General features: G+C 42.0%; 1 protein-coding gene across 7 annotated transcripts in view; it reads right to left on the bottom strand.

The window, feature by feature from the left end:
• Nucleotides 1-13,634, bottom strand: part of atp8a2 (ATPase phospholipid transporting 8A2) — a 90,276-nt gene that overhangs the window by 53,373 nt on the left and 23,269 nt on the right. For 6 of the 7 annotated variants that reach the window (XM_080752239.1, XM_080752242.1, XM_080752240.1 and 3 more), the window contains 11 exons: nt 11,974-12,072; nt 11,759-11,804; nt 11,226-11,266; nt 9,121-9,194; nt 7,943-8,012; nt 7,283-7,410; nt 5,963-6,074; nt 5,539-5,707; nt 5,115-5,138; nt 1,674-1,801; nt 840-917 (listed from right to left, as the gene is read on the bottom strand). In XM_080752239.1, the coding sequence (XP_080608365.1) occupies nt 840-917; nt 1,674-1,801; nt 5,115-5,138; nt 5,539-5,707; nt 5,963-6,074; nt 7,283-7,410; nt 7,943-8,012; nt 9,121-9,194; nt 11,226-11,266; nt 11,759-11,804; nt 11,974-12,072 (969 nt within the window). The remainder of the gene's footprint in view (nt 1-839; nt 918-1,673; nt 1,802-5,114; nt 5,139-5,538; nt 5,708-5,962; nt 6,075-7,282; nt 7,411-7,942; nt 8,013-9,120; nt 9,195-11,225; nt 11,267-11,758; nt 11,805-11,973; nt 12,073-13,634) is intronic. The other variant, XM_080752241.1, reaches the window with a different exon arrangement.

Genomic DNA, 13,634 nt, shown 5'->3' with positions numbered 1-13,634 from the left:
ATGAGAGACCGGAAAAACAATCAGTCTGTGATAAAGGCCATTGGAAGCTCACTCTAACCTGAATAAATCAATAGGTACACGCAGCCACCAGCACAGACGGGCTAAGTTTGTAATACTCGTCACCTGTCTTCCCCTGTGTTTTTCTCTTCAGGCCCAACAGAGGTCTCCGGTGATTCTCACACGTGTATTCCTGAATCCTTTCTCTGCCAGCTGTCCCTCATTACCTCTTGTGTATGTAATCTGTGCCCTTCAGTCCCAGTTGCCTGTATGTAGATTGTGTTCTTAGCTGCTACTAGTCTAGCCGTTCTATATCCTGCCTGCTATTGTGGAGTAGTTCTGTTAAACTGTCCACCTGTCGGATCAGTCTAGCCTTCGATCTTTTTACAACCAATTCTCACTTTCACTGTCTGCACTGCACCTGTTACTTGAGATTTGGACATACAGTAGATGCAAAATCTCTACTTCGACACTGTAGGTAGTTCATGCTGCATTCGTACATGTCATAACAGATAACCCTGTGCTCAAGCTACCAAGCTGAGAAAAAACATGGACACCTGCAGTCAAGTGGCCTTACAAGCACTATGATAATTCATGGTGTATGAAGCATGATAACATCTTGTAATCTTTACTGTTGATGATGTGCACAACTGCACATCCATGTGGATATGACTAACTCACAGTGTTTTTTAGAAAACATGCCCGAGCTCCTGACTAGGAACTAGGAAAGGGCAGTTTTATTGAAAATGTCCTAGTAGGAAGTGAGTGACTTCCTAGTAGAAGTCACTGACTTGACAGACATGTAAGATGCGTATAAGTCAGTGGGAAGAGCTGGTCCTCACCTGGCCCAGTTCTTCGTTGAGATTGGACGTCCGGGCCATGGCGGGTGTGTCCGTCTCTGCATAGTACATCTCTACATCCTGAACAAAACATAAGACAGGAGATATTAGATCACGAAGCCAACATTTTATATGTGCACACACACACAACCAACACAAAGGCATGCACGTGTATGCTGGCACAAATACAGACACTACTAGAGGTCCGCGGCCCTCACACTGCCAATCCGACTGATATTTTTGAGTCTTTGTCAGAGTACCAGTATCCGTCTTTCTGTGTCCCTTATGTGCTCATAATATGGGAACAAATATGTATGTAGCCTGGTATTAACCAGACTGATGAGACTGGTGATAGTGTTTTTCCCGGGACGATCGCGCTATAAACAGTGAACGAGAACAAATCTTTTGAACAGATCATTACCGTGAACGAAATGATTCGTTCACTGAAATGAACGGGATTGCCAATCACTAATCTGTTAGTCCTCGTCCCTTTTATGCCCATATATGGAGATCCCTGATGTCATTGGTATATGCCCATACACTGAATATTGTCATAACAATCTATGGGCATAGTGGTCGGATCTGTGGATCTGGACAACCGGATCTCCCATATATGCCTATACATGGGCATATCAGGGTTGTTTATGGTTATGAGTGAGTCATAGTGACATGCCCATTATATTCAGCTGTAAAGATCTTCCACAATGAAAACAATATTTCCAGGAAAAAGGCCCTCACAAGGTTGATTGCTCAAGTTCTATTATACTTGTGGGGATATCGGACCCTCATAGGTATAGTGTAATACCATGTACACACACACACACACATTGACCATACCCAGTTAATGAAGAGGGCCTGTATGAACTTGACCACCTCCAGGGTCACCAGCAGGCTGATGGGAATCAGGTTGTTGTACAGGATGATAAATGTCAGTAGGTTGTACGCAAAGTTTACCGAGATGTCACCTGTGCACACACACACACACACACACACACACACACACACACACACACACACACACACACACACACACACACACACACACACACACACACACACACACACACACAGTTAATTATAAAAACATAGCCAACACATTCTGATAGGACACAACTATGAATAAGACGTGTGTGTGTGTGTGCGCGTGTCGCACACAGAGGCACGCAGAGATGCATGCAGTGAGTGTTTGATGTGCTTGTGTCCTTTGTGTTTTTTAACTTCTTTTATTGGATTTATTTACACATCTCTTCCGTGAACCATTAGAGTGTTGTTATTGAATAACTGAATGCTCGAGTTTGTAGATCGGCTTGTGGTGTAATAAAAATGCCTCCAAAAAAGGCTGTGACTTGGGAGGATACAAAAATACCTTGAACTTCATGACAGAGGAGTTTACAACAATTTCCAATCAACAAAAGAAGTAATGGGATTGATGGTTCAACTACTTAAAAAACAAAATATAGAGAAGGCAAAAAAGATCGCTATTCTGGAAAATCAAGTGGTGGATCTTGAGCCCTACTCGAGGATGAATGATCTTGTCATCAATGGGCTGAAGACAAGACACCAGCTCTATGTCAGGGCAACCACAAAGGAGGCCGCAGAGAGTGATGAGCCTTCTGTGGCTGAATTGGAAACACTGGAGCAACAGGTTGCAGAGCATACGAGCGGAGTGGAGCGCGAGCGGTGCGGGGAGCGGAGAGAGACGTTTTTTAGTTGAGCGTGAGCGAGCGACTTTTATAATGGGTCTGAGCGCCAACCCTCCTCCGCTCCGAGGCGATCCTGTTGGGGCCGGGTTAGGGTTAGGGAACCCAATGTTCACCAAGGTGGTCGTAAATAATCTGTAAATAAAGTTACTAAAGGAGGATGTATTTTCTCTAAGCAATTCATAAAGCGGTGTGTAAGTCCCTGAAATGTGCGGAGCTGCCAGCTGATCGTGAAATCAGAAGCGCGTTCCCGAGAAGTACATTTGCATTGTTCCACACCAGCTTGGAATCTGGCCCCATAATATGCAGCTTCACCGTGCTGAGGAAGTCCAACTTCATCTCTCGTCACAAAATATAGCTCAGCGTCACATCGCATTCACAACTTTCCACGATGGATCAGCTGAACGTAATGGTCTCATGTGTAATGAGAATAAAGTTTAACCCCACCACCAAATAGGCTAATAAACATGAAAAGGGATAGCCTTTGCCACTTAACATTGCTCACCTTTACTGAGGTAAAAAAAGATTATGTTGGAATCCAGGGCATACGTGAAACACTGCTATCCGATAGATTATGGACCAGAGCTTATTGATGATTACTGAAGGGAAATTCGTCTTTTGGATTAATCACTGTCCTACGTCAGAATGGGGAATGTATATTTTCTGGACACCGCTATATTTCAGCCATATGGTATCCTTCCTCGTCAGATGGTAAGACATGCGTTCATGTGATGTGGTCCATAAATAATATAAGATAAATAATATAAAATGAATCGAAGTTCAATAGGTGAAACTTATTGCGCTGAGACATCTACAGTAATAACTGGGCTGCTCTAAATGTGTCAACTGAAAATAAATACAAACTAGAAGCAGTGCTCTTCCGAGCACAGGTCTCCACCAGGCCGTGCGTCCTGGTGGTGCTACTGTATAATAGGCCAATGTAAAAAGGGTGGCATATGTTCTTCAACTTAGATCTTTCATGGCAATCTGATGCTGCATGCATGATTTGAAGCATTGTGTTCCAAAAATGTGTTTTGCTAAAGTCTACCTGCTGGTGGCGCTATAACAGGCCAATGTCAAAAAGGTAGCATTTGTTCCTTGACCTAGTGGGAATATGTGTGGCATCACGGTAATCGCAAGCTGCGTTGATGATTTGAGGCATTTTGTTCAAAAACGGAGCAATCCTGCAAGCTTTGGAAGCCAATATTAGCCAATCAGGATGGAATATGAAATACAGACGGATCGGACTTGATCACATGACTATAGAGATACTGTGTACCGATTTGCGTGATTTTTGGATAAAATCTCAAGGAGTAATATCCAAAAATGTGTTTTACATAAGTCGGCCCAAAGGTGGCGCTATAAAAGGCTGATGTGAAAAATGCAGGGCAAAGGTTTATCCTTAGCCTCTAGGGAATGCGCTTACAAAGTTTGAAACTGATCGATGGAGTTATAGGTAAAACCACAAATCGGCCTGTTATAGCGCCACCATGAGGCTGATTTCAAAAATTGTAAGTGGCATTTCTTCTTCGACCTAGTGGGAACGTGTGTGCGCGATTTCATGATAATTGCACTTTGCGTTTGGGATTTGAGGCATTTTGTTCCAAACGGCTCAATCCTACAAACTTTGGAAGCCAATCTTAGCCAATCAGGAAGGATGGAATATGAAAAATCGGACAGATCCGTGTCGATCACATGACTGTCGAGATACTTCCTACCGATATGTAGGATTTTTGGACAAAATCTGTAAGAGTAGTGCACAGAAATGTGTCTTGCGAACATCGGCCACTAGGTGGCGCTAGAAAAAGCCCATTTGAAAAATTTAGGGCAGAGGTTCTAGATTGGCATCCAGGGAATGTGTGTGCTCACTTTGGCAGCGACCGGGCCAACGGCGACTGAGATTAGCTGCACACAAACTGCGAGGACGCACGGACGGACGCACGGACACACGCACCGACACACGGACGGACGGACACACGGACGGACGGAGGGGAAAACATACTCTCCCCCATGCCTTCGGCTGGTGGAGACAATCAGTTGAATTTAGCCCTGACTGTCAGACTGTCATGTGAACCATGGCTTGGCTAGTCTATAATATGAATAAGAACCAAGACTGGAATAAGGTCTATGTATGTAGGCCATGTGAATGAATCAAAACCATGGCTAACTAAAGGAATACAAAAAGCATGCAAGAAGAAAAATGCAAGATATAAAGAATTCTTAAAAAGAGGACAGAACACACTTAGACATGACATATGTCTAGACGAGACATATAAAAACAAACTTATATGAATTATGAGAAGCAGTAGAAGCAGTAAAAGCAGTAAAGTACCGGAGGAAAACAAGAGTAATATTAAACATACATGGCATTATAAAAAATGGGCTGGGGAAATAGGATATACAAATTATTTTCTGTCAATAATACAACTATTAATGTAATGAATTTGGTGGCAGATGAATTCATCTAAGGAGATTCCAAAATCGTTAAAAATAAGAATATTCCCTAACAAGATGAAAATGGCAAAAGTCATACCAATATATAAGGCTGGAGACAAACATGAACTCACAAATTACAGACCTTTTTCCTTACTTCCACAGTCTTCTAAAATATTGGAGAAAGTGTTTTATAATAGGTTAGATGAGTTTATCACCAAACACAATGTATTATGTGAACAGCAATACGGTTTTAGGGCTAAAAGGACAACAACACATGCACTTATGGAATTTGTTGAGACAGTAACTACGGCAATAGTAAACAAAGATTGTGCAATAGGAGTATTTCTAGACCTCAGTTAAGCATTTTGATCCTGTAGTGTAGATCATGCCTTGTTTATTACAAAAGTAGGAAAAAAATGGAATTCTTCCTTTTTATTTCTTTTGTGTTTTTCTCATTTATATTTTAATATGTTCGAAATAATAAATGAAATGAAAGTGTGTGTGTGTGTGTGTGTGTGTGTGTGTGTGTGTGTGTGTGTGTGTGTGTGGGGTGTGGGGATTCTCACCAGCGCGGGACAGGTACCAGCATGCCTCCTCTGTGTGTTGTCGGTTCCATATTGCAGCGCCAACAGAGCTGATGAGAGCCATGACCAGCAAGATGCAGAAGAGAACCAGGATCTGTACGTTGGTCACTCGCTCCACGTTGGACCGTTTCAGGGGCGCCTTGGTCGAGTTCTGTGTGTGTGTGCACATTTCTTACTTATGGCTTGATTTATACATAGCCACGCGTGGGTGTTGCACACCAAAAATAGCCGATGTACAAGCTCACAATGTGTCGCACTGTGATGCGGCGTGAGCTTGTGCCATTTTCAGTGTGCAACATCCAGACATCCAAACATCCGCGTAGCCGCGCAGCCAAGTACAAATCAGGCCTCAGAGGCCAGTAGTCAAACAGATGTTTAAGCAACCGTGCAAGGTCATTAGTTTTACCTGCATCAGCTTGGAGTCGTGCCCAGTGTAGACTACGATTCCTACAACCCATTGTGTGTTCCTGAGCTGGGCTCCTCGCAGCAGCACCTGGTCTGGACCAAGAGGAACAGGGCTGTGGAGAGAAGGAGTTAGGTTTGGTGAGGAGCGTGGAAAAGGATATGGTGTAAGTTAACAATGTGTGGTATTATAATCCACAATTGTAAAAATGAACTCTTTGGGAGTAAATTTACACTGAGGATTTACTCTGTAGGAGGCATAGAGTATCATGGCTCCAAACTCAGTTTAGGCAAATTCTGCCTTGTTTTTTTTTTGGCGCTAGGCATTTTATATTCATATTTTCAAATAAATGCCGATTATAGGATCTAATGCAGCCTGACAGCAAGTCATGGTTTCGATTACAGAGCCTGACAGCCTTGTCACTCCCTGTCTCTCTCTGTCTCTCCCTGTTTCCTTGTTTCCTGTCACTCTTCACTGTGCTATTTAATAAACCAAAATGAAACCAACACAGGCTGCTGACAGTTGGTTGGATGTGTCAACAATTATGCAGTCTGTGATCCGCAACTCTGCAACAGAGATGAGCTTTTTCATTGATCATTTAATGTAACAGGTTAATTTTACGCAGGACACTAATCCCTAATCAGATAAACAGTTTTCTGAAAGAATTATGTTGCTATACTGTATAAATGAAATGGCAACATCTAAAATGACACAGATGCTTTCCCAAATTGAAAGGGTTACACAAGCAGCTGCTAGGGTGAAATGTTTGGATATGTCACGCTTTGTGTACACAACACGCCGTCAGAAATCTCTTGTTCGTTTTTTGGCATTTGCAGCCACAATTTGCTGTAATAAATGCGTGTTGTACTATAAACACAATGTTCACTACCACAATAATGAGTTAACCACAGTGCAGCGCTAAGTGACGTCGATTTCCAACAAAGTTTGGCCCATGGCTGTAATTGTAAACAAATAATGGTAATCACATTGTCATATTGCTTATTGCTAATGCAATACAAGATGGACTTAGGGTCCTGTTGACCTAAAAAGCTTTGCAAGCTACGTTTATTACTGTGTGTACAAGCATTTACATAAACGTACCAATGTGAATGGGAGCTCACAAAAAACAAAAAAGGTACAATTTAAATATAAAATGAATTATTACCATCAAACTCTATTAGCGTATGCTGATGCACCTAAATGAAAAAGTTAGGCGTACCAGTGGAGTGATAATTTAAATAACGTATCACATTTTGCAGACCAGCTGCTGAGATGTAACTGAATAACAGCATAGTAATGATATTCTTGAGGTGTGTGTCTTACTTGTGGTTTTCCAGGCGTAGAGTACCAGTGAAGTCATACAGATGTCTGTTGGGGCCTTCACACTCCAGACGTCCACACAGACCTATCAGTTCCTCCAAGGACTGGAGACCGGCTGTGAGAGAGAGACCCTGGGAGGGAGAGAGAGAGAGAGAGAGAGACACAGACAGACAGACAGACAGACAGACAGACAGACAGACAGACAGGATATGAGAATATGTGTGTGCATGGAATATGAGTTTAAACTAAGAGACATTTGAACAAAGGTTGTCTCAAAGGAAATCAACAAATCAATTTGTTTTTCTGTTACTTGATATAAATCACGTCCTGAAACATAACATATTTTTAATGGTTTGTGCAACAAATGATCTTTAATGCCATAAAAGTGGCTCTGTGCTGCCCCTATAGGCAGGAATCTCGGCCACAAACGCTGCCATTTAATTGCTCTTTTTGTCAGAGGAAAAGTCGCAGATATACAAGATGTTAACTCCCCCATATGTTCACTCCCCCATACACAATAGTCATAGTTCCTCCAGCCACTCACCCTCCCTCTCCACTGCTGCGAATACACCCATTTCATTTAAGGAACATGTTAAAAACTAGTGGCATGGATGGAGAGTAAATGAAAGCAGAGATTTCATGACCCTTCAGAAAGCTTCATACCTGTCTGATCTTCAGATTGGTCTCTCCATCCAGGTTGGAGGTCTCTGTGTAACACATGGCCTGGGGTTCACTGTGAACACAACACAAATCCCCTTACAGAGTAAAACTTTTTTTTACAACCTAGAATAAAGATACCAAGGATAGATCAGTGACGTCACAATACTCAGAGTGACGTAGTAGTATTAACAGTGTATCAAAGAGACCCATAGACACTTTCTGTTGGAAAAACATCCTTGTTTTGTGACATGGGTCATGAAACCAACATATAAATGATCATTAATGTGACAATAGCGTGATTTGGGGGTTCAAGGGGCCCATGAATACACAGGACCACTCAGCCCTCTGGGATTTTTGTGTTATCATTTTAGCATTATCGTTATAATTGTAACTCTGTACTTTTTGCAAACTTAATTATTCAATCAATCCAGGACTTCAAAAATGTCATTAAGCATTTATCTAGAGCATGAGTAAAACGTCATAAACCCTAGTCAATGAACAACAGATGACATCACTGATGATTCTTGGGTATCTTTATACTAGTCTTATGGGCCGTGTCCACAGAAAGGGTTGTAAAGACACGCTAGGAGCGCTCCTCTTCCCAGCGCCGGTCCTTACGCCTGCCTTTAAGAATATACAACTTCATGCTGAATATAGCAAATAATATGCAATTATACTAGATGTCTAGGTAATCATTTTTTGATAATTTAAAATACTGCTTTTGTTCAACCGAATTGCAAAATAGAAAGCGTTTCCTGGAAACGGAGACGCTAGTACGCAGTGGGTTGGAGTGACATCCCCACATGCGACAAACATTGAGCGGAGGCATTATCGCAGCACACTCGCAGTGCAATATCCAAAGCGCTCCGGCACTTAAACAATGCTTTATGTGGACACACAGCTCCTTTTACTACAACTATAGGTGTAAAAACAGTGAGGTGAAAATGACAGAAAACATCTACACTAACAAGACTATGAGTGTTAAAAACTTCACATCAGATGAGTGGGACACAAGTGGAATAAATTCAATTTGATGGAATACAGACAAATGCTCCATAAACACAAAGAGACGTAGACAACTGTGCATGCTTGTAGACACAAGCATGCATGCTAACACAAGCACAGAAATGCACGCATGCACACCCCACACCCACACACACAAACAAACAGTGGAGGCTGACCTGGAGGACACTATGACCATGTCAGCTGGAAGATGCTGTCCATTAGTCACTTTCACTATGTCTCCTACTGCCACCTTGTGGCCAGGGGGCAGCATTACAACAACATGGGGAGAGAGAAAGGAGGAGATGACAAGAGAAACAGGTGGGTTGTTAGAAAGGGAGAAGAGTTAAGAAAGACAGAAAAACAGAAAACAAGAAGTGGATTAATTAGGGGCCGAGGAGAGCAAGGTAGGGAAAGTGACAGTAAGAAGTTCATAGCTCCCAAAGTTTATACACTAGCATTTTGGCACTAGTGAAATGACATGAAACTACTCAATACGAGCTGTTGAGTAGATATGTGTTGGATGCAATGTCCACAAATGTCAAAATATTCAACAATAGCCACTTGGAAATGAATGTGCTGACTTGCTTAATATTTACTTTGATGAGACATTTCAGAATTAAAGGAGAATTCCGGCCTAGAAGGCTATTTCTTTTTTTTTTTTTTCAAAATAGGCAATTATGTCCATTTGCCCAACCCGATCACGGCTCCAAACAGGAGCGATTGGTTATATTGTTAATCCGCTTATTTCTCTTGCTCGAAAATCAACCATAATGCTCCATTATTCGTTTACAAGAGCAGATCCGCAGATGTGGGTGTGCAGCACTTCGCATTGACTCCAATAGGATTTAGATTTCTCGCAAGACGATATTTCAAACATGAGTTCAAAGCACGGCAGACATGTAAAGAAAAAAAAAAGATTTTCGAGCTAGAGAAATACCTGGACTACTATTTTTGGGAGAGAAGAACGCAAACTAAATGTAAAATAACCGTCTAGGCCAAGATTCTCCTTTAACTTACTTCCATGGCCTTTCTAAATTTTGCACTGATCGGTCCAGTGGTTGCAAGATTAGCTATGGACAGACACACAAACAGACAGACACACGCACAGACCCACTTCTAGACCGTTCAGCCTCTAGGAACCACACTGTAAAAACAATAACTTTTAAAAGCAACAGAATATATTTACGGTAGCTTCTCAGATGTCATGTATTCTTCAGTACCTTTTGCCATAATTTTCATTCAGTACTGAATTTTGACCAAATTATTTCCACGCCTTAACCTATTTTACAGGGCGACCTGTATGAACCCTGTAGCTTGACCCATGTTCTGATTTGTCCACGACAGAGACAGACCAGAAGCTTTCCGTTAGCTGGTACTGTATATGACTGCCATTGACCAATTAAAATCTGTCTGTTAAATATAAATATTACTGGTAAATAATTATTGACGTGATTATACCAAAAGTGATGTGGTGGCGAAACAGACATCCCTTGACATATTTCCCAAAATGAATGGATTTTCAAAGTGTGCATGCAATCATAAAAACAAAGTCAAGCCATCAATTTCAGATATACCCACATCACAGCTCAAAGTTGTGCATGTCACAAAATGAATCATCAGTTCATTGCAATGAGCGAGTTGCTACAATCTATAAAAGCCTCAAGACAGCAGTGGGGCAAAGAACTTAGTGAAACATTGCAGGAAAGTGACTTCTTAGTATAATGAAACAGAAAACATGACAGTAACAAAGCAAACGAAAAAGCTGATTATGTAGGCTATTACGTAAAAGGTTAACCGACATGCTATGCCCAAAACACGCTCAGCCTAGTGGGCTTGTACTGTAGCATGACGGTGTTGTGCACCAAAAAGAGCAGATCTACAAGCCTACACCACAGGATGTGGTGTAAGTTTACAGACCTATTGATAACTTATATCACTTGTCCGTTTTGACTACTGAAGGTCCGGATTATTCTTTTTGGCATGATGGAGAAGATAAATTATGCTTCAGGAAACTATAAACGCAGGAACAGCACAGTACATCTGTGATAAAGTGGCATTGAAGCGATGGTGTAACGATCAGTGTTGTTGGGTGACGCAAACAAGCAAACAAAAAAGCCATCACAGAACTTCACCGGCTCTGGAAAGGCTCAGGGTTATCCATTGCAGTCGAAAAGAGCCAGCTTGAAAGAAAGAGATACCCTGACGCACTAACTAACAGGCCTTGAGCTCTTGACAGCAGTGGTGAGATGGTTAGGGACAAGGATGAGGAGGACTGCAGTACCTGTTTCCAGATGATGGTCTGCCATGCTCCAGTTCGCAGCACTGTGAGGCAAAGATAACACAGCCATCAGTCAGCCTATTGAGTGGCTCTCATACAGTATTCATACACATCCAACTATTGTGTGTGGCTGCAGCACTTGCCCTATTGGCAGGAACAAAAAACAACCTTTCACTCGACCATGAAAGGCAAACAATAAACCCATGGAAAATACATACAAGCAGACCCACGGAAAGTGTGCATACATTTCGCACACGCGCGCACACACAAACACACCTAATCACAGACAAATGATACCAGACTCTCACATCTCTCGCACACGCACACGCGCACACACGCACGCACGCACACACACACACACACACACACACACACACACACACACACACACACACACACACACACACACACACACACACACACACACACACACACACACACACACACACACACACACACACACACACACACACACACACACACACACACACACACACACACACACACACACACACACACACACAAACACACAGTACCTGTGGTTTTCTTCTTGTTGACGGTGTTGTCTGCTTTGTGTCTTTTCTGCAGAGACAGAGACGTGTCTAAGGGTCAATTTATACTTCATCGTACAACCCTGTCACTCGCCAAGAATTGCTCGACAAAAATCTCAGAATCCTAACAAAATAATGAGTGAAGCCATGATCTGTGTCTTGTCCAGTCCCTGGTCAGCAGGAGGCACCATGATACTCACATAGTCCTCTATGATCTCTTTGATTGCTGCTACGGTCATGATGAAGATGAGCGGCACCAGGGTGGTGTAACGACCCGTCGGAGACACGTCTGGGATTTGCTGAGAAGAAGCAAAGTGACTGGCGATCAGAAATCATTGTTGTAATCGGTAAAAGATCTGACATAATGCATTTCTGCTTCATTCTAAAACTAGTGTAGAACATGGTAAAGAAGCTCAGGATACTGAGGGCAGAGATGGGGAATGACAAGCAACACAGGTCCTCCTGAGCCAGATTGGAACCAAGGACAATTTGGTCTGAGCATAAACTGACACCAAGGCAGCCTAGTTAGTTATTGATTTACACATTACTGTTAGGGCAGTTAAATGGACAGTATTGTGCTGTAAATGTTCATTGTTGATGATTATAGTCTATATGACTGTTTCCCAAGGACTGGGTTGGGACCCATTTGTGGTTCGGAAACATTTTTATGGGTCCCTTAATTTTTTGTTTCCTACATTTTGTTTTTCATTATTATTTCGAGTGAAAATAGCCGATCTACAAGCCCACAACGCAGCGCAAAGCGACGTGTTGTGAGCGTTGTGACCTGCATGATAGCCTTGCATACAGACAAATTAATATTGAGGCTCTTTTGATGCAAAAGTATAGTCTTAGTATTTTACTTGCAAAAGTACAAAAAGTGACATAGTGAAAATAAAATGACAGAGGACAGAAGTGGACATTTCGGTCCTCAGACCATCATTATATCATATTTGTGTCACCGCTACAAATGAGCCAAACTACTTCCATGGATTAGAAGTACATTGTACGGTACGGTATGCACTTTTATACATTTTAGCTGTGAACAAATTCAGTTCAAAGTTCAAAATATAATTTTGTCCAATCTGTATGGTAGATTATGTTAATACAACATAACTTATCTTATACAATTTGGGGTGGTTATATTTTGTCTCTCTGCTCTTCTATGGAGATCTAGATTGTGTCAAAGGTCATGTCTCACCTAGACACAGGATCTGACATGAATTTTGACCTGATGGTCAATATTGAATTTAACCCCTGAACAAGCAGGCAGGCTCTATTAGCTCAATGGTAAACATTTCAGCACTTGCGCAGGAAACAGGGTTCAAATCCAGGGTAGAAGAGGAAAGTTACATAGCGCTGCATCAAGTGGTTAAGCTTTGTGAAGCACAGTGCACAGACATGATGGGGGGAGTAAGCTTTTGAACTGATTGCGAATCAGTGTAGCGTGAAGTTCAGCGTAGTTTCAGTAAAGTATCAGCTATCCCTGATTCCCCGTACTGGATTGAAATAAAATACCAACCTTCTGTTTACCTTACGCATTAACTCTATTAACTCCGGTCGTGTCCTTTTTATAAAATCAATGTTTCATTACAAGAAGGCTGTTTGCAACCGAACATTACATCTAAAAGCTTTCAGAGAGGGTGGTTATTTAGTCAAAACAACCAAAACATAAGTATCCAGCCAAAGCCTAATTTATGATTAGTTGCGCGCCAGTGTTTGCATGCCGTAAATAGCAGATATGCAAGCTCACAACACATCACGTTCGTGACGCGGTGTGAGCTTGTAGATCTGACATTTGCTGAGCACGACACCGGCAAGCAACCAAGTATAACTGAGGCTTAACAGAGCTGAAGGCTGCTGC

Source organism: Nannobrachium achirus (genome assembly GCF_963921795.1).
Source record: "Nannobrachium achirus genome assembly, chromosome: 21".
Lineage (NCBI taxonomy): Eukaryota > Metazoa > Chordata > Actinopteri > Myctophiformes > Myctophidae > Nannobrachium > Nannobrachium achirus.
This window is presented reverse-complemented; position numbering and strand designations above follow the sequence as displayed.